General features: G+C 39.3%; 1 protein-coding gene across 4 annotated transcripts in view; it reads right to left on the bottom strand.

Annotated features, from left to right (window-relative positions):
* The window catches only part of UBR3 (ubiquitin protein ligase E3 component n-recognin 3), a 119,254-nt gene that overhangs the window by 60,684 nt on the left and 36,996 nt on the right, over positions 1-21,574 (bottom strand). For 2 of the 4 annotated variants that reach the window (XM_081317020.1, XM_081317021.1), the window contains exons 14-24: positions 21,354-21,482; positions 21,207-21,259; positions 20,953-21,086; positions 18,757-18,842; positions 17,854-17,995; positions 17,311-17,407; positions 16,185-16,326; positions 15,681-15,785; positions 13,678-13,851; positions 13,441-13,473; positions 10,630-11,090 (exon numbers count right to left, since the gene is read on the bottom strand). In XM_081317020.1, the coding sequence (XP_081173146.1) occupies positions 10,630-11,090; positions 13,441-13,473; positions 13,678-13,851; positions 15,681-15,785; positions 16,185-16,326; positions 17,311-17,407; positions 17,854-17,995; positions 18,757-18,842; positions 20,953-21,086; positions 21,207-21,259; positions 21,354-21,482 (1,556 nt within the window). The remainder of the gene's footprint in view (positions 1-10,629; positions 11,091-13,440; positions 13,474-13,677; positions 13,852-15,680; positions 15,786-16,184; positions 16,327-17,310; positions 17,408-17,853; positions 17,996-18,756; positions 18,843-20,952; positions 21,087-21,206; positions 21,260-21,353; positions 21,483-21,574) is intronic. The other 2 variants (XM_081317022.1, XM_081317023.1) reach the window with 1 other exon arrangement.

Raw genomic sequence — 21,574 nt, 5'->3', positions numbered from 1 at the left:
AGACAAAAAGCACAACTAGGTGTGCTAGCACTATCATTATTGTAAGGAAACATTAACCTAATCTTGCAAGATAGAAAGTATTTCTTTCCTCCTTTCCTTTTACTCTCTGGGCAACTGGTATGGGGGGGTGTCCTTTCTGAAATGTTTCCAATGCCCTCCCTCCTTCTGTGGGCTGAAATACCTTTTACATGCTGGTAGTCTGCTGCAGCTCTTGCCCTTAACTTCCAAGGTCACTCCCAAATACCATTACAAGGACCAGGAAAAAAAAGAAGAACAAGGTAGCTTGATAGCTACATCTTTGAAATATGTGAAAGACTGCTGAAGTTGTCTCATCCTAAAGGAGACAATATAGTGGATTCTCCTTCTCTGGATGTGTTAGATAGAGACTGGATGGGGATCTATTGTGACTGTTTAATTTGTGACTGAGAGGGATAAGTTTACTGATCTAAACCAGGGGTAGGCAACCTTGGCTCTTTTACGACTCGTGGACTTCAACTTCCAGAATTGAAGAGCCAACATTGCCTACCCCTGATCTGGTGGTGATGACCTATAAAGCCCTAAATGGCTTGGGTCCGGGATATTTGAGGGAACACCTGCTGCCAGCATCAAGTTCCCTTCGTCCAGTGCGCTCCCACAGGGAGGGTCTTTTCAGGGTGCCACCGGTAAAAGATTGCCGGCGGATAACACCCAGGGGGAGGGCCTTCTCTGTGGGGGCGCCTGCCCTCTGGAACCAGCTGCCCGCGGAGCTTAGGACTGGCCCCGACCTTCGTTCATTTCACTCGGCCCAGGCTGAGAATTTTTAACTGAGGTTTTTAGTTAAGGGATAATTTAATCTTTTTAAATTGTTTTTTAACTTTTGTATTTTGTACTGTTTGATTTTAAATACCCTGTAAACCGCCCTGAGTCCTTCGGGAAAGGGCGGTATATAAATCTAATAAAATCTAAATCTAAACGGCCCCTTCCAACTATGTAATTGCAGGTTATATAATTCGAAACAGTATAGAATACAATAAAACAAAACATTAAATAAAACAAGGACACGCTGTATATAAATTTGAAAAAACAGTGCCCACAAATACGGAATAGTACCATCGTGAGGTATTAAACTGGAAGGGGGCTAAACATGTTTTCAGCACGTAAGTAAATTGTAATCACTCAAAAGAAACTTACATCAAGAATATGTGGCAACTCATATTTTCCCAAGATATCTCCCTCCACTATGTCTTTGTTAAACTGGCTAACTGTAAATAGAAAGCCTTAATAAGGAGACAGAAACAAACTGACAGAATCAGTACAAGTCAGTAATTTTCCGCAATGCCCCAAGGGGGTCCACGCAGAAAGACTGAAAGTATTACAAAGCAACCCAGCAAAATTCTTTTCTATGCCTTAGTTCCTATAGCAACAAATTCTGCCGGCGATGCCAAGTTTGCCTAAGATGAATAAGCTAGAAAATAGGTCATCCAGCCTCTTTATGCTTGGTTTTTCTTCTAGCACCAACAGCAATAGCTGAGCTTCTCAACATCCTGGCTGAGAGATGGCAGTTGCAGGAAGCACTGACAGATAGAACTTTATTGTGATTCATGTTCAGTTGAAATAAAGCAAGTCATATTGGATATTTATGTCTGTGCAATGATTTTACATACTATAAAAGATCTAGCACACAACATTGCCACAATCTGTTCTCTATTGGCATAGGTCTTCTAAGAATGTCTGTACAACATGACTCAGATCAGAAATATGGTTCTGTGTTCTGGAAACTCAATTTTCCATTGTAAAATTTCCAATTTATGCAAATTTATCTATACCAAAATAGTATGATGTTTACTCATGCGCTTGTGACCTCCCGATTGGACTATTGCAACGCTCTATACATGGGGTTGCCCTTGAGGACCACTCGGAGGCTTCAGCTGGTGCAGAATGCAGCCGCGCGGTTTGTGATGGGGGTTTCCTGATACTCCCACGTAACACCTCTGCTCCGCGAGCTGCATTGGCTTCCGGTTGCCCTCCGGGTGAGATTCAAGGTGCTGGTGATGACCTATAAAGCCCTAAATGGCATGGGTCCGGGATATCTGAGGGAGCACCTGCTGCCAGCATCAAGCTCCCTTCGTCCTGTGCACTCCCATAGGGAAGGTCTTCTCAGGGTACCGCTGGTAAAAGATTGCCGACGGACAATACCCAGGGGGAGGGCCTTCTCTGTGGGTGCGCCGGCCCTTTGGAACCAGCTGCCTGTAGAGCTTAGGACTGCCCCTGACCTCCGCTCATTCCGCCGGGACCTGAAGACCTTGCTCTTTGAGCTTTCTGGCCTGGACTGAGAGTATTAATTGGGGGTTTAATTGGATTTTAATTGGGATTTTTATATTCAAGGTTAATGTAATCATTTTAATTGTTTTTAATTTTTGTAATTGTTGTATTGTTTTCTTTTAAAAAACCTTGTGAACTGCCCTGAGTCCTATGGGAGAAGGGCAGTATATAAGTCTAATAATAAACTAAACTAAACCTTTCAGGTGAGTATTTACCAAAATAAAATACATGGCAGTGGCATACTATTCTACCATACTACTGTAAAAATACTTTTTACAAATTTAGATTGCGCTCATTATAAAGAGTTGAAGTTCTTACACATGCACTCATTTTTACTGGGAATATTGTCAGAGTTGCAGATGCTAGATGTATTCCTGCTGTAGGGAAGAATTTTTAAATTGCAACGCGAGATTGTTGTGCCATGTTTGTAAAATGTTCTGTCACTCCGAGCACTATTTACATAAAAGAAGTATGCGTAAGTGTTTGAAGGCCTAACCTACTCAACAAATCAATGACAACAACAAAATTCCTCTGCTCTTCTCTCTGGCATTTTCGTTGTTGTTGTTTTTTAATTTTGGAGAATACTCTGTTGTAATGACAAATTAAAAACAATTACATTAAAATGGAAGGTTCCTCAGATCGCTGCTGATACAGTAACAACTGATACATCTGAAAACTGCTAGACAAGAGATTGAGATTTATATATTTACCAGTTTCATAGCTCACTGAACTCAGTATATTCTGTAAGGCTTACAACACATTAACATTGTAAAAGCTACAGCATAAATACATCCAAATGATGAAAAACAACAGCAATAATAATAATAATAATAATAATAATAATAATAATAATAATAATAATAATAATAATAATAATAATAATACTACTCTAAGATGGACACCAATAAAATTTATTTAAAGTTGAAGGCTCACTAAAATTAAGCTGTCTAAAAATCACAAGGAAGCTTTAGAGACTTGTAGGCTAAAGCGTGAGAGCTCCCACAAAGAAGACCTTTTGCCTCAGCCATATGACCCTCACTCCTGAGAAAGGGAAAACTCTTTTAACAAATCTTTAGATATTGTCACTGGATATGCATATTCGATTCAATTCGGTTCTGTAGTTCTTCTCTCTAAAGACAGGCAACAAATAACTAATCAGTAACTATTCCTTTGAGAGACAGATTTGTACAGTGATTAAAGGCACTGGGCTGGAAACTCGGAGACTTCTAGTCCTACCATTGAAACAAAGCCAGCTGGGTGACTTTGGGCTAGGACCTCTCTCACAGCTGTATGAAGAAGGCAAACCACCGCTGAAAAAACCTTCCCAAGAAAACTGCAGGACTTTTCCTATGGAATCGGTGGGAGTCAAGACTGACTCAAAGGCACAAACACACAAAAGCTATCTGTCAGGACCCACCTCAATCCACATCTTAGGAAATAAGAACTCTTGGATGCAAGTTTAGTCCAAAAGGAAAATGTTTACTAGGATGGAATCGATTGTGGGAATACAAGACGGAATCTGAGAAAAGTTACATTTCAATCCTATATAAACCATTCCCATTCCAGCCCCTCCCCTTATCCATTTGGTCAGGCTGTCGTCAGTTGCTAGGTGTCAGGTCCTTCCATGGGAAAGGGAACTCTCCTTGGTTTTATGGTTATTGCTTTCCTTTTCAGTTGTAAATGAAGATACAATCCAGACCTGTCTGTCCCCCCTCCCTTCCCCAGTAAAACATCCCCTGTTGTTTGAAAATCGCTTTAGTAACCATCCTCTCCCCCCCCCTCGGAGAGATGGCAGAATCCCCAGAAATAGCACGTTGTTCTACCTATACAATTATGAAATGTGATATAAATGGATTCTGACATTCGGCTCTCCTTTCAGAAAAAAGATGAGTCCATCTGTGGGGAAAGAAAACATATAAATGTTAGCCTGGTTTGTTTGGATATTCTGTATGAAACCTCTTAAGCAACTTAGGTGCTTTAACATGGAGTTTGTTAACCCACTCATTTTCTGAGGAGGGGAGGTGTTTCCATGCCACTAAATATTGTATCGTTCCATGGTGTTTTCTGGAATCTAAGATTTCTTTCACTTCAAAATGTTGTTCTCCTTCCACCATGATGGGGGGTGGTGGTGGTGGGATTTTTTCTCGTAGTGGTGATTGTTGTCCTCTCTTTAATAGACTGCAGTGGAAGGTTGGGTGTATTCGTCTAAGATTTTTGGGTAGTTCTAATTCAACTGTTACTGGGTTTATGATTCTTTTAATTGGAAAAGGTCCAATATATTTTGGTCCTAGTTTTTTACAGGGTTGGAGTGATTTCAGGTATTTTGTGGATAAATATACCATTTCTCCTACCCTAAATGGTGTGGGATCGGTTCTTTTTTTGTCTGCCTGTGTCTTGTATGCTTTTCTGGCATCTTCCAACGCTTTCCTAACGATTGGCCATGTATTTTGTAATTGAGCAATCCATTCCTTCAGATCAGGGATAACCGGTTCTTTTGGGGTTAGTTCTGGTATTGGGTTGAAACTCTGGCCTGTAGCTACTTGAAAAGGAGTGTAACCTGTGCTTGAGTGGACTGCATTATTATATGCTACTTCTGCAAAAGGCAGTAGGTCCGTCCAGTCGGACTGCTGAAAATTAATATAGCATCTCAGATATTGTTCAAGTATATTATTAAGTCTTTCAGAAGCTCCGTCTGTCTGAGGATGGTGACTAGATGACAGTCCTTGGGTGGTTCCTAAGAGGGATAAAAATTCTTTCCAAAATGCCGACGTTAAATTGCACCCCTCTGTCAGATATGATGCGTTGTGGTACCCCGTGCAATCTGTAAATATGCTGTACAAAAAGTTTTGCTAATGCTTTTGCAGTCGGGATTTTTTGGCAAGGTATGAAATGTACTTGCTTAGAGAACAGATCTGTGGCAGTCCAGACTACGGTGTTCCCATTACTTTCTGGCAGTTCTACGATAAAATCCATGGCTATTTCTTTCCATGGGGCTGAGGGGTTTGCCACCGGTTGTAACAGACCTGGCGGTTTCCCTTGCAGTCTTTTGGCCATCGCGCAAATTTGACAGCTACCCACATAGCTTTCTATGTCCTTTTTCATAGATGGCCACCAAAATTGCCTTTTAGTTAAGTGTAAGGTTTTTACAAAGCCAAAGTGTCCTGCTGATTTTGTATCATGGCACAGTTGCATGAAATTGATTCTCTGTGTGGCAGGTATATATAGCTTCTCCCCCACCCACGGCAGTCCATCTTTAATTGTGCACACATGTTTATTTTTCTGGAACCATTCATCACTTTCCAAAGATTTCCTGAATTCTATTCCAGTTTGGCTATCTACCTTCGGCTTCATTTTTTCTTGTGCCCTGGTGGTGACTGGTGCTGCCAGTTGTTGTTCCGGTACAAGTGGTTTAAAGTCAGTAACTCTTGTGCTGTTATATTGGGGCATGCGGGATAATGCATCTGCCAGGAAGTTCTTTCCCCCCGGTAAGTGTTTGAGAGTGAAATTGAATCGGTGAAAATGTTGGGACCAGCGGGCTTGCTTAGGAGTGAGCTTCCTGGGCGTTTTTAGTGCTTCCAAATTTTTGTGGTCTGTCCAGACCTGGAAAGGTATTTTATTTCCTTCTAAAAATTGGCGCCATGTTAGTAATGCCCACCTCAATGAGAATGCCTCTTTTTCCCATATTGGCCAGCGTTGTTCTGTTTCTGTGAGTTTTCTGGATGTGTATGCGCATGGTTGCAATATCCCCCCATCATTTTCTTGTAATAGTACGGCTCCTACCGCTACATCACTCGCATCTGCCTGTATTACAAAAAGTTTGTCGGGATCTGGGTGTTTTAGGACAGGTTCAGCAGAAAAAAGTCTCTTTAGCCTCTCAAATGCTGCTTGACATTCCATTGACCATTTCAGAGGCTGGCTGGGTTTCACGGGTGACCCCCCCTTCGTTTTCAACAAATTTGTGAGGGGCATGGCTATTTGGCCAAATGCGGGGATGAATTGGCGGTAGAAGTTTGCAAACCCCAGGAAACTTTGCAATTGCTTCCGTGTGCGGGGGGGTGCCCACTCTAGTACTGCCCTGACCTTCTCAGGGTCCATTTCGATGCCCTCTGGAGATATGCGATATCCCAGGTAGTCGATTTTTTCCTGATGGAATTCACACTTCGATAATTTAGCATATAAGTGGGCAGCTCGCAACTTCTTCAGGACTGCTCTGACTAGTTTGATATGTTCCTCTTTGGTTTCTGTAAAGATAAGGATGTCATCGAGGTAAACCAGGACCCCCTTATATAGGTGCTCTCTCAGCACGTCATTAATTAATTGCATAAAGACTGCGGGGGCCCCTTGCAGTCCGAATGGCAATACTTTGAATTGATAGCACCCCATTGGGCAGTTGAATGCAGTCTTCCATTCGTCTCCTTCCTTAATCCTAATACGGTAGTATGCTTCCCTCAGGTCTAGTTTGGTAAAAATCTTTCCTTTCGATAGGTGGGATAACATATCCTTCATTAGGGGAAGGGGGTACAGATTACATTCACTAATTGTGTTCAAATTTCTATAGTCCACAACCAAACGAAAGGACCCATCCTTCTTCTCCCTGAACAGAACCGGGGCGGCCACTTTGGGTTTGGCAGGCTCAATACATCCTCTTTCTAAGTTTTTCTTTATGAATCTCTCCATTTCTGCCATTTCCCTTGGGCTCATGGCATACATCCTGGGTTTTGGGAGTTTTGCCCCAGGTTTGAATTCTATGGTGCAGTCTGTGGGGCGGTGGGGGGGAAGCTCATCTGCTCTTTCCTCACTGAAAACCTCAGTCAGGTCCCTGTATTCCTCCGGTATCTCTGGTAATCCCTTCTCTTTCCCCACTGCTGCTGTCTCCTCCCTCTGGGTTGGGGGGGGTGCTTTTGGAGTCTAAGTTCTTCTGCCCCCCCTTTGGGAAATTGAGTTCTGCTGTCCTCCAGTTTATCCCGGGGTTCCATTTCTTCAGCCATTCCAGTCCTAGGATCATTGGGCATTCCATGCCTGGGGCCACTATAAACGTTATGTCCTCCTCATGGGGCCCCAGTGATAGGTGGATTGGTAAAGTGGCTAGGGTGGCTGGTCCTCCCCCTGCTATTGTCCCATCTAATTGACTAAAAGAGATTGGTTGTTTTAGCCTCCTCACTGGGATGCTCAATCTCTCCACCAGCGTTGGGCTGATAAGGCAGCGGATGCACCCAGAGTCTATCAGAGCTTTTATTTTGGCTGCTTCAGGCATAGGGGAAGCTAATATAGTCACTGTCTTAAGTATGGGTGGAAGGGGTCCACTTACCAATGGTTCTCCCTCTGAGCTGTCTTCCGAGTTGTCCACCGTCCCTGCGGTGCAGGCCGGAGTCCAGTCCCAGTTCCTGGCAGGAATTGTGGACTCTACAGCCTCTGTCCCCTTCATGGAAGATTCTTTTGTGTTGCCTTGGGGCTTCCCCGGCTTCTTGGAGGATGATGCCTCTGGTTTTCGTGGGGGGGCTTTTGAACGACATTCTGCAGCACGGTGGCCCTCTCTCCCGCAGTTGAAGCAACTTGTTGATTTTTTGGCTGTGGCTGGTGGTTTTTCCCCCTCGCGTGTTTGCTCGGGTGGCAGGCGGCCCCATGGTTTTCCTCTGCGGTGTCTCTTCAGTAGGTCTATTTCCACTTCCTCTGCCAGGATGTACCAGTCGTCGAGGTGGGGTGGGTCTCCTCGAGGCAGGCAAGCATCATACAGGTCGTAGTTCAGACCGTCTTTGAAGTGGCTAAGGAGGATGTCTTCTGGCCAGTTCAGCTTGCTGGCAATGGCTCGGAATTCTTGGGTATAATCAGCCACTGCTCGCCTGCCCTGCCTCACCGTTTTGATTCTCTCCCGGGCCTTACGGTCAGCCAAAGGATCCTCGAACCGTCGCCTCAAGGATGACATGAATCGGTTGAAGTCGTTGAGTTCTGGGGCGTTGGAGTCATGCAAGTTCACCACCCAGTCTGCAGCCGTCCCGTCCAGGGCAGATTGCACAATTCGGATGCGTGTTTTGTCACTGGGGATGTCCCGTCCGTACTCTTCCATGTAGCTGAGGACTTGGGTTAGGAAAAATCCCAGTCGTGATGGCTCCCCCTTGAATTTGACTTCCAGGGGCGGGAGTCTTTGGCTGGAGCGTTGTCTGCGCCGTGGCCAGTATCGCTCCTCATCCTGGTCCCCATCTGTGGTTCTGGGGTGGGTGGGTACTGCTGAGGCAGCAATTCCTGTTCCATTGGATGGCCCCGGGGTTTCAGGTGTTGGATCCCCTCCATTACCTTTCCAGTTGCGTCCCCAGGCGCTGCCTCAGTTGCGATTTTCAGCTCTCTCCTCCCTCAGTGAACTCAGGGTTGCTTTCATCAGATCAATGGCCTTTTCCAGGATCCGCTCCTCCTCGCTGGCGTGCAGGGAACTCTCCATCTCTTGCCTCCATTCCGGTTGGTGGTTACTACGCCTCAGGGTCGTTTCTCCCGAAGCCTTTTCCCACTCACTTTTCCTTCCAACGCCCATCGACCACCGGGGTTTTCGGTCGTACTGCTCCACCGCTTCTTCCCCGGGGGAATATGCTGCTTCAGCTTCCCATTGTCTCTGGGGGAAGCTTCCCATTGTCTCTGGGGGAAGCTTCCCATTGTCTTTGGGGGGAAGACTCCCCCTCCGTGGGGCTTCCCTCCTCTCTTGCTTCGTCGCCAGACATTTTATTTGTTGCAAAGTCCCCCGGTAAGGTTTTCCCTTCCAGGTTGATTCTTAAAGCAGATTCCGTCTACTGTCAGGACCCACCTCAATCCACATCTTAGGAAATAAGAACTCTTGGATGCAAGTTTAGTCCAAAAGGAAAATGTTTACTAGGATGGAATCGATTGTGGGAATACAAGACGGAATCTGAGAAAAGTTACATTTCAATCCTATATAAACCATTCCCATTCCAGCCCCTCCCCTCATCCATTTGGTCAGGCTGTTGTCAGTTGCTAGGTGTCAGGTCCTTCCATGGGAAAGGGAACTCTCCTTGGTTTTATGGTTATTGCTTTCCTTATCAGTTGTAAATGAAGATACAATCCAGACCTGTCTGTCCCCCCTCCCTTCCCCAGTAAAACATCCCGTTGTTTGAAAATCGCTTTAGTAACCATCCTCTCCCCCCCCCCTCGGAGAGATGGCAGAATCCCCAGAAATAGCACGTTGTTCTACCTATACAATTATGAAATGTGATATAAATGGATTCTGACACTATCCCTTAGAACATCAATTTTGTATTATATGTTCATATACAGGCAACCATCTTAAAAGCTCTTGTACTTTGCCCATTTTAACCAGATATCCGCTTCTGATTCATCTGATTCTTCACTGCGCCCTGACCAACTTCGCATTCACCATGTATTTACTTTTGTTCCAGTTCATAGACATTCAGCTCCACAAGTCTTGACAGCACACAGCCCGTCTCCGCTGATGTTCACATGCTTTTCTAGATGCTTGCATTTTACTAGATGCCCATTGACAATGTGGCTAGCAATTGGAACAGACACAGGAATTAACTTTAACTGAAACATTATGTAGGGGCAAATTTCTTGTCTTTTTTTTTACTATAGCTTCACTATATCTTATTCTGTCATTCAAAACTACAAAATTGTCAGGCACAAATAATCTGGAGCAGGAATTGTGTGCAAAGCACTAAGACTTTCTTCACCTGTACTCAAGAATCTGAGAACTAGTGGTCCAAGCTAATTTGGAACTAGAATGGGGTCAATGGAATTCATGCGGGGCTGGACTTGGATCTCCTGTGGATGTGAAATGACTCCAAACTAATTACACATTTAAACCTGCCCTCCAGCTCAGTCTTCTCATCTCCTACAAAAAATATTTCAAATAATGTTTAATTTTGCTCCTAATTAATGAATCCATTCACCACCAGGTTCAGAAGGGCAGAGTTCAGGGGCATTGAAAGAATACCATAGTGAGATAATTTGTATTCTGCTCTCATGCTAGGTTTAAGAATTTGTATTCCATCCAAATCTAGATATGCCATTAATATTTTGTGGAAAATGATAGAAATGCATTAAAATATTTTAAGAAAACTTAAGATTTTGTTATCATCTAAACAAGTCAAACCCACCAATTACTAGAAAACATACTGTACAACTGTAAAATAAGATAAAATAAAGGATTAAATTAGAACCTGGCTTGTACAGTATTACCCATACGGAAGTCTTTGCATGCAACCCACTTCTTTACAGTAAGTTTTCAAATGCAAAATAAGGCAACATTAACAGTTTAAGAACAAAATAATAACACCATGCTTCTCTTGTCAACACTTTAAAACTTACCTTTCTTCTTTGTCCAAAGTTTTCTTCTCTGCTGGACTAATCTTTTTTGGTGGCACAGTTGGAGTTACTCTTCTACATATTTCTTCAATGATGTGTTTGTTTAATCTACTCTGAAAAGCAGCTTTTAATAAAATCCTTTCTACAGCAGTCATTCCATCGCCATGAAAATATTTTGGGTTTTCATGCTGAATTAAAGTATCCATGTTGTCCAACCAAGGAGGATAGTAGGAGTTCTGCTTTCCTGACAGTTTATGATGAAGCTTAATGAGCAAAGACAGTATGCTTTCTTTGATTTCTAAAATAGCTGTTGTTAATTGAGGTGTTGCACCAGGAGCAGACCATTTCATTGAAGACTTTGGTCGAACAGCCTGGCTGGCTTCAGTAGTATTGCGATTAATTATCTCCTGAAATTTCTTTCGACGCTCTGCAACCAAACTGAACACTTGTGCAGTCCCTGAATTCTTAAAAAGTAAGAATATGAGCACTGCATTAGATACCACAACAACCACTTTTTAGCAGCAACAGCAAAAGATCATCAAAAGCATTCTTATGTGTTCTTTTAGTTTAATCTAAAATGAAACTGACAAATGAAAAATACTGTAACGTGGAAGATTTTATATTACAAATTTTATTTCATATTACAGTATTTAACCTTTAACCTTTATATATAATGTTGAACCATAATGCGCTTAGTTTGGCGTGGAATGGAAATTTATTTGTAACAGTTTAGCAGTGTGTGTGAAATCAGGCCATGTTAGCTTGTTAAACATTTTTTTCCCCAAAAATGCTAGCTAAGCATTATATGCAAATGCATCTTAAACGAACGACACGCTCTGTAAGGCTAAAGTGTACATAAGTCTCTCAACTGCTACACCAGATAATGCAATCAGAAGGATCAAATGCTCCTTATCCCATCTTCCTCTTGTACATTTAAGCTGACTGAATCCATAAGCTAAGCTTTGATTATTTAAAAATTTTAGCTGCATTTGTGTGCATTGGTAAACATGGTTCATTGAAGAAGCTAAAATCCTACTCAATGTATGGGTTGTTTTACAAAACTACAGGACCAGAAAGATATTCCAAAATTATCTAGCCTTTGAATTGGAGTAGTAAAACTCAGCTATACTTTTTTGAAGGCGCTTTTATTTTTTTAACCTAGATTTGACAGCATGGACAGGTTTATGTTTAAATGTTTCATGGGGCAGTTAGACCAACAGACAGAACTTGTAAACCACTCAGAATTTTGAGGAGGAGGTACATTTTCTATTTCTATTTCTTTTTTCAGTACTAAAATGTTAGTGGTAGGGAACAAGAAGTACAGTTATTTACAGTAATTTGATCCTGAGTGTAAATACTGTAAGGATTGGAGCAGAAACAGTATTTAGTATTGGCTTGGTAGGTTTTAAAACAAATTATTCAAACTGTTGAACAGCTTTAGTTTACCATATAGCAATTGTGCACTTTTAATATGTATCTTTTATGAGACAGAGGTAAATGTTCATTGTCGCTCCTTGTAAAATGGAGGAGAGTTGTGAAGGCACAGGAATGCTTGTCAAAAAGGATCTGGGAAAGGAATGATGGGCAAACTAAAGAGGGACAGAGAAGTCTGTGAACTGTGAGTGAGAAGTTCTTAAAATGCTTCTGTAGGGTTTTTTCCCCTAGCTGTCTTTCTCCTTTCTACCAAAGAAAAGAACAAAATGAAATAATCAACTAAAATTAAGTAAAGTAATGAAATTTGGATGGAACAAGAGGCCACAAACACTATAAAAGGAGATTCGTAAGACAACTTCAAACCACGATTTCAAATTAAGGTTTGCTGGCAATATAAGTTAATACACTTCAGCAGGTTGCAATATAAAAAGCAAAAGTTAAGTCAAATTAACAATGGAATAGGAACACATCCCAAACTGAACTTTTGGGAAATAATAAACTCTTATATAAGGACATTTAATCAATTTTTTAAAATCCAAAGTAAGATTCTGGAACTTCTCTTATTGTGGGCATTTTTATCGATTTGTGGCCTAACATTTGTAGAAGGAGAGTACATGTAACATTTTTTCTTCCTTAAAACTGTACATTTAATATTCCAAAACATATAGAATGCTTAAGAGAAATTCTAGTGATGAACTGAAGAATCAAACTCCACACCATGTGATATATTTCACAAGAAGCTGTAGGTCATAGTATAACATGAGCTTATTGCCACCCTTAAAAAAAAACTAAAGTAGGATACTTGCTTTCCATTTAGTAGAGTTTTTTTTCATCATAATCTCAATTCTAATAAAATCTAAGAATGCACGTTCATTTTACATAAGACAACAGACTAGGGATCTTTTAAATTTTCCATCTGAGAGGTAGCAGCCCAATTGTGAATTAGTTATGAAGCATGTAAGCAATAATTTGTTTATATTATTAATAAATAAAATAAAATATTAAAAATTGAATAATTTTTCAACTCAAATTATTTCTAACAGTACCAAAGGCCTATGTTTACTGAGAAAAGAGGAAACTAAACAGCAAAATTATTACCGTAATTAACAATACTTCCAGCAAAAAAAATCACAAATACTCAAACATAGCAAGCTGGCATGTATTCCATTGACAGGTTAATTATTATTTATGGCAGCTCGCATATTGAATTTAGAACCGAACTAAAGGGCTATGTTCATATATCTTTTAATACAATCATACGAATATTTTAAGGACTATTGCTCCTCAGTATTTTGAAACGACTGTGGAAGTGCAATAATGTTAGGGCCAGCGTAGTTAAAGCAACGTTGCATTAGGCTTACAAAATACACACAAATCTACCTCTCTCTGGAGTCCTTTAGAGCGCCTTGGATTCTGATAAGTTGGAGGAAAAAGGAGGAGGTTAACAATCCTTTAGAACCATATTGCTAAATACCAGATATGTACACAGTGACAGAGAAAAATATATTTTAAGCAAAGCTTACTTGAACTCCCTATAAAAAGATTAAAAATCTACACTGAACTTAAGACATCTAAAATTACCACAGTAACACAAAAAAAAAGAGGTTACAACTTTACCTGACAGGTTGCTAAGCCATCAGAGCTTGTACTCGCAGGTGGTTCTCTTTTCACTTCTGGTGCTGTCTCTGGTACTCGTACCCGCACATAGTTAATAAAGTGACGCATGTTTGACACCAAATTATTCCCTGGAAACCAGCTATCATGGCAACGTTCATGGCCTCCCATGGAATCCTAGAATATCAACCATAGTACATGAAACCAATGATCAACATTCTAGGATTCAATTAGCACAAATAATAAATATATAAAAATATCAACTTCAGCATGTACAAAAAAAATACCTAGTTCTCTATTTAGCCATGTAACTAGTTTAACAGCAATAAAAATATAGACCAATTCTAAGGATATCTCCTTTTTGGGGGGGAGGGGGAAGTATGTTTAAGATAGAACAGAATTTATACTTATTCATGCTGTGCAAAAACATTTGGAGAGACATTCTTAGAGTGGTTGTGTCACCTCAGGTCTTATCGGGGGAACTTCAAAAGTCTCAAGAATTGTCCAGGATGTGAGTCTCATGGAATAGGTTGCATAGCCCTAACATGTATTATCTCGCTTTACAAATTACTCAGAAAACTTGGGCACATAATACTTTTACTACATTCCAGGGTCACATTATTATCATAGATTTTTCTTTTTAACATTTTAGCATTTTATGAGTCCCTGATTATTGTGACATGTTCAATACGCTATTTTTTTAAAAAATCCTAATCTACCCTCATACATAAATGCAACCCCCCAAAATTAAGATAGCAATCCTATGGAATCCATACTTCCATATGCCAAGATCAGCAATACTTTTTTTTTGTAACTCTTCAAAGAGGTTTGTGATTTACTGCTATTCCTATACGATGCCTGGTAAGTGGAGAAGAAATGGTAACTTGTACAAGATTAGCTTGGCTAAAATGCTCATTTTTAGCTGACATGCTATATTATTTTTCCTTCGAGCTTACCTTCACCTTTTAAATACATCTATCTTTACTCCAGGAGAAACATATAAATCTCTAAAATAAAATGCATCACAAGGGCATATACTAGTATATATTGGAGATTTCTCATGTTGTGGAAATAGAACTAAAATCATGTCATCCATCCATACAAAAAAGATATTAGCAGATGTGGGGTAGCCCCAATCTTTGCAAATGGCAAAATTTTGTAGGAATGATTAAAAACTATCCCATAGTACAGACATGTCAAACACAAGGCCCGGGGGCCAGATCCGGCCCGCAAAGTGGTTTCATGTGGCCCGCGAAGCCATCCTGGAAACAGTGAGGGAACGGCCCCCACTGCCTTGGCCCCGGCCCAGAGACCCTCCTTCTGCCAGAGACCCTCAGATCTGTCCCACTCCTGCCCAGGCCCCCATAGGCACCCTTGATGCGAACGATGTAGAGCTGGCCATGCCCACCCAGTAGGCCATACGCACTCTAGCCACGCCCACCCAGTAGGCCACGCCCACCCTGGCCATACCCACCCGGCCCCCTGAGGGCAACCGCCATACTGATGCAGCCCTCAATGAAATTGAGTTTGACACCCCTGCCATAGTAATTCAGTAACATAAGAATATAGAACATATACGGAATATAGGTTGACCTGAATGGGGATAATCAACTAAAGTGGCAGAAGAAAACAGAATGGAATGGCTGGAACAGAAGAAAGTGTATATAAATGAATGAAAAAAATAATGTAAAATTTGAGTAGGACACTTTCACAGTCATATTTAATATTTCTAAGATACCTTCACAATTGAAGGTTTAATTTCTCAACAGAGAATTTACATCTCTTGCAACAAATGAAACTGAGTCTTCAGTACAGGTGCAAGAGAAAACCTATACATGGATAAAGAAACACACACTCAGTAAGCAGGGAATATGGCAGAATATAAGATGAAGGGAAAACTGGAGAAAAACTGGAGTAGCTAGAAGCCTGAAAAAAGCACAACGACGCATCATTTCAATGCAAAACCCATTTGTTTTCTATCTAAAAATGCTTTAATTAGCACTTACTTCTTCATCAGATTCCTGCTCAGAAGAATTCTCTAGTCCCAATTCAATCAAATATAAAACCATGCAAAGGACATGTTCTGACAAATTTTGATGATCCATCAATATCTATAACAAAATAAACACATTTTTTTTTACTCTCTAAACTTTTCCAATTTAGAATTCAGGGAAATAAAAACTCCCCCATATATAAATGAATGTTACAAGAAATGCCAGCTACAACTGGAAAAATCCTTTTACCATAAGAATATTATCCTTTATTTTTAAAAAAAAAAACCAAACAAACTGAAAAAAGTACATACATACTAATAAGCTGCATACTAATATATGTACTTGTGTTTAGTTTCTCCTTTGGAAATACAATGGAAAAAAGGAAAACGTGTAAAAAGTCTTGTCTTGCATTGTATTATGTGTAATAAAAACAATTATTTTTCACGCAAAATTTAAAACAATGTCAAAAGTCATTTTTAGTTTCAAATTCTTGATCCCAGCCTTTCCAATAATTACCTTGTAGAGTAGAGTGAACAGCACAATGTGTAAAGTTTTGCAGTGCAAGAGTTTCATGAGTCCTTTATAACTTGGGTGCAAATGTGTTCGTTTCTTATAGGGTGGCCAAGGATTTCCAGGGACTTTTCCACTCTGTTTTAAACTGTAAAAACAGACAGAAATTCTACACTGAATATTCTTTACTTGTAAAAATGAAGATTAACTATATACTTGAATTTGGACAACTTTTTAACCTAAGGATATAAGAGTTGGAGGAGAAAAAGGAATAGAAGTCTGAGGAAAGAAGAAACTCAAAAGGTTGACTTCCAATCTGATTTTACTTCGCCTGAAGGAACACATTATTCAATTCACTAAAAAAATGAAAAGGTTATATATTTGTGAAATTTGGCTGGTGATACATCATTCTGACATATCATTTTTAAAAACCAAAGCAATGAAAACATAGACATCTAGCTCAGAACCATGCATTTCATAAAATTTTTGCAGTATGCAAAAAATATACATATAACTGCTATGTAGCATCCTAATAAGAGATAACTTGTCATAATCTGTAAATAAAGCAGTTTTTCCCTGGCTAAATTGAAACCATATATAAATATTGATCAGATTTTAGAGCTTATCCACACTAACGGATTTTCTCTTGACTATATTCCATGCACAATTGATTCAATATCCAATTCTGAGTCCTGCATATTCACAGATTATTTCTCTAGTACTTGGCTTGAACACAAGAAATATCCCATTATATTTAGAAGCAGCTTGCAATTCACCCAGATTGGGCCTAACATAAAACCCAACATAGAAAATCATAATTATTACTATTTCTGATGCAGTGTTTATTTTCCTGAATAAGCAGGATACTGCTGCCAACAAACCAGTGTTAAAATTAAAAAAATCACCCTTTAGCTGAAGATGGCCAGTTTTAATTGATAAGCCTTTATTAAAGGAAAGCTATTTTTTGCTTCCTTTAATTTTTCTGTAAGGCACTTAAACAGAAAATTAATTAATTCAGAGACAAAGAAAGAGAGGGTGAGGGAGAGAGAAAGAGATTCCAAATAGTCAACAGCTTCCTATTTCTGTTATATAACAGGCTTCCTTTTTTATGACTCAGAATATATTTACTTACAATGCTGTATATCTATCCATTGCAGACTGTACATCTCTACGATAAACAGTTCGGAGAATTACCATGACTGGGTCGAATTCCTCATCCCAGACCTCAGCTGTTAGAAAGAGTCCGAATATATTTAATATTTAATTATTCATATTTTATTGTCTTGATTTTATAATTCATAATGTACACAATTTAATTTTGTAATTTTAAACACACACACACACACACAGCTATGTATGTACATATAGATGGATAGATCAATAACAGAATGCACTTTGTTTTTCATCACAATCTCCATTATCACAGTCTTTCTTCTCTAAGATTAAAACTGAGCAATATTATCCCTTATATTGTTTTTTTTTACATGTCAAAAGCCACCATACTGTTTCTTTAAATCAAGTGATTGAGAAAGGAAAAGCACATATCATTCAAACATACTTCATATAATTAAATCTATGTAACTGGTGTTAAAAATGAAATAGTAGTATTTCTGAACTTTTTAGAGTGCTTGAAATAAGTTGCAAATGTACAGGACATTAATACATTTTATCCTACCTTTAGGTGTATACATTCCTTGCTGCATGGAACCCCCTGGTTCAAATACAGGGGCTTTAAAATCAGCCACAGCAGACAGCATTGATTCAAAACTTAAACTTCCAGGAATAATACCACTTTTAGGATTAGGATTTTCTGGAATGTTATTATTTGGTTAAGACAATAAGAATCATTAAGGAGCTCATTTCAGCAGCAAGATTTGCCTATAAGCATTGTATTTAACTGTTTAGAGGGAAAAACCTATCACCCTTATCTTGTGCAAATGCTAAATTTCACCACAAGATGTCTCTATTAGATCATTAAAATTTGAACCCCATTCTAATTTTACATTTTAGTCTTTTGGGGATTAGAGGAATTAAATTTGTACTACATCTTTAAATACCAAAATTTAGATCACTAGAAGAATAATGGTATACTGCACTCTTCTGGTTCTTTGTATACATTACATAACTTTTAAACAGATTTATGTTTTAAACAATCAATTACATAAGATCTGCTTCTTTCTCCCGGCTCCCTCTATCCCTACTCAGAATTTGAGGCCCAACAAAGACAAGGCACTTTACCTAAATGCCAAAATACACACAGGTTTTAAATCTTGTGTCGCTCCTTTAGAAACACAATGTGAAACAAGTGAGGATAAAGTATGATAGATTTCTTTCATCAAAGTTAGAAAGACTTGTCTTGCTGACAGTATTTTTGCCAACTTTTAGTAATATCACAAATTTTAAACTTTACTGCAAGGTTAAGGTGATGTTTGTATGCAAAGCTTAGCCACAAATAAGGATTAGCCTGATGCAACTAACACAAGTTCCAAATAGTTTTTATTTGTAAAAGAAATGAAAGCAAAATGCAACAGAATGCCTGGAATCATAAATCAAATAATTTCATATAACACAAGGATATAAGGTCCAGTAGAGAACTATGAGTTCTGTCATTCATGCAGAGCTGAGCTACCATTTCAGCTCTTAAAATCTCATCATCTGTCATCCCTAGAAAAAAAAATGATAAGGAAATTAATATAATCAAAAACTTAAGAAATAAGATTTATGTTTACTATACACCTTTCCAACTAAATGATAAACCTATTTAAATGGCCTAAAGCAGACATGTCAAACACAAGGCCCGGGGGCCGGATCCGGCCCGCAAAGTGGTTTCATGTGGCCCGCGAAGCCATCCTGGAAACAGTGAGGGAACGGCCCCCACTGCCTTGGCCTCGGCCCAGAGACCCTCCTTCTGCCAGAGACCCTCAGATCTGTCCCACTTCTGCCCAGGCCCCCATAGGCACCCTTGATGCGAACGATGTAGAGCTGGCCACGCCCACCCAGCAGGCCATACGCACTCTAGCCACGCCCACCCAGTAGGCCACGCCCACCCAGGCCATACCCACCCGGCCCCCTGAGGGCAACCGCAATGCTGATGCGGCCCTCAATGAAATTGAGTTTGACACCCCTGGCCTAAAGTATATTGAAGAAATCAAAGTATAATACATGTGTATGATGTTACAAGCCCAATCCTATGTAAGAGACCTTAATTCGATATTGAGTCCCACTGAGTCATTTAGGCTTATTTCTGGGTAACATACATATATAAAATGCATAGTAGATTAACATTATCCTCAATCTGATGCTAACATCCCGCCCCCCCCCCAAAAAAAAAGCAGGGGAGAGGAGAAGCTACTAAGCCAGTGAGAAATTATCACCAGATTTTAATTTCAGGTTATTAAGGTACTGTTTAGTTCATACATTATATAATTATTGACTTTTTAAAAACCTCACAAACAGTATTTTTTTAAAAAAAACAGAAACTTAAAAAGCAACTGTTACCAAGCCTTTGACTGTCTTTGTGACTCTGAAGTTGAGTCTGTATCGTAGGTATATTGATTGTGCTGATTAGATTGATCTCAGCTGCCATATTTATTGCTCCTTTTGTTATGATGCTTTTTACCTGTTTTAATTCTTTGTTAGTGGCCAAGATTCATAGGTTTCAGATGGGTAGTGATATAAATTGAATAAATAAACTGATCACATAGGCAACTAAAATGTTTTAAATTTTGTGTTAATTTTTTGTTTACATATATTTTAGTTTTTAAAAATACTTTCTATCCCACCCTCATTATGGTGGTCCATGACCATAATAAACTATCAAAACAATTAATTTACCTATTAACAATAAATCCCCAGATAAGTCAGAAAACCTGAAAAGAGCTTTTATGAATACAGTGCATACACAAGAACAAAGTGATGCAAATTCATCTGATCATTTGCCCCAATACAAGCTTGAATTTAGTTAAACCATCAGAAATGAACTATTTCCTTAATAAAGAAAGACAAAAGCTCAAGCAAAGAGCAAATGCTAACCATTATTGATCATATTTCCAACTGACTCTAGATTTCACCCTTTCGTGGAAATAAGTAGGATAAGAAAAGCCAAAGCTTTTTTTGCAGTTGTAGTTTGGGGCTGGGATAGAACAGAAGTAATCCTAATGCTAACTTTAGCCCTACAATCTAGCTAAAGTTTGGAGAGCAGAGCAAAGACACACACACCCATTGCCAAACCAGAAAAAAATATTGGATCTGGCTAATTCTGTTGTGGACAGCAGGGGTAACTAGAGTATTTATCTACCTTGCTATAAAATAAACATCTTCTCTTCCAGAGGTGGGGAAAAAAAGTTGGCTGTTTTGTTGCAGGCATCCCAGAGACTTCAGAAGTCTCAACCAGTAACAAAACAAACTAAGTAAGGAGAACCAGATTATTTTTCCAGGATGTCCAAGCAAGGGTCAAGTCATACTTCTATTTTTATCCCTAACATTGTTGAACTTCTGCCAATGCGGCACTCAAATTAAGAATTACATGTTGGCTTCCTTAACTATGCCTTTAGTATAGCAATCATTTGTAAAAAAGAAAAAAAGAAAAAAAAGAGAGTGCATATTTAACCAGATTGCAAGAAATAAAATTGTTACCAAATAGTTTGTACCTCTTGTTACTATGAATTACCTGCCCTCACCCCAATAATTCAAAATTCATTAAGGTCTGTGTTACACACACCTACATAGATAAACTGCTAAAACTAAAGCATAGAAGAAAAGATGGCAAGTTCACCTAAATGTAAACGTAGACTTAAAAGAATGACAAGAAATGTTAAAGCGCCTTCTAACATTGACCTCTCATGCTCCGAATCTAGCACTGTATTCTGATGTTGGGAAGCCATTGTTAAGAGATCGACCACTTTGAACCTATAGGGATAAAAAAGAAAACAAAATCAAATTCAGAAACACAGAGTGTATGGGTTTAAAGAAACCTTTGAATTCATATAAACAGAATAAACAGATTGTTTTTATACAATACCATTTTACCTTTCAAAAACTGAGGAAATAAAATAATCGGGGTCAAGTCGAGAAGCACAAACCTTCAAAGAAAAAGCACATATACACATACGTTAATTATCACATTCAGTTATCTACTAACAAGAAACAATGTAGTCAAAGACAGCATTGACCTACCTGTAACAGATAAATGTCAGGATCAATCATAGAATTACAGAAGTGAGACTGCACATATGTCATGGCTTGTCCTTTAATCTGCAGGCCATTCCTTACCCACATATTACTATGAATTTCAGAAAGGCTTGCCTACCAAATGTGAAAAAAAGGAAAATAATTTTCATATTATTGTATTTTATAATTGTAGATAAACATATAATCTATTGACTACACGTTATTAT

The sequence above is a fragment of the Vipera berus genome (genome assembly GCF_964194415.1).
Source record: "Vipera berus genome assembly, chromosome: 1".
Taxonomy (NCBI): Eukaryota; Metazoa; Chordata; class Lepidosauria; order Squamata; family Viperidae; genus Vipera; species Vipera berus.
Note: the sequence above shows the minus strand (reverse complement) of the source record. Positions and strands in the feature narration are given on the sequence as shown.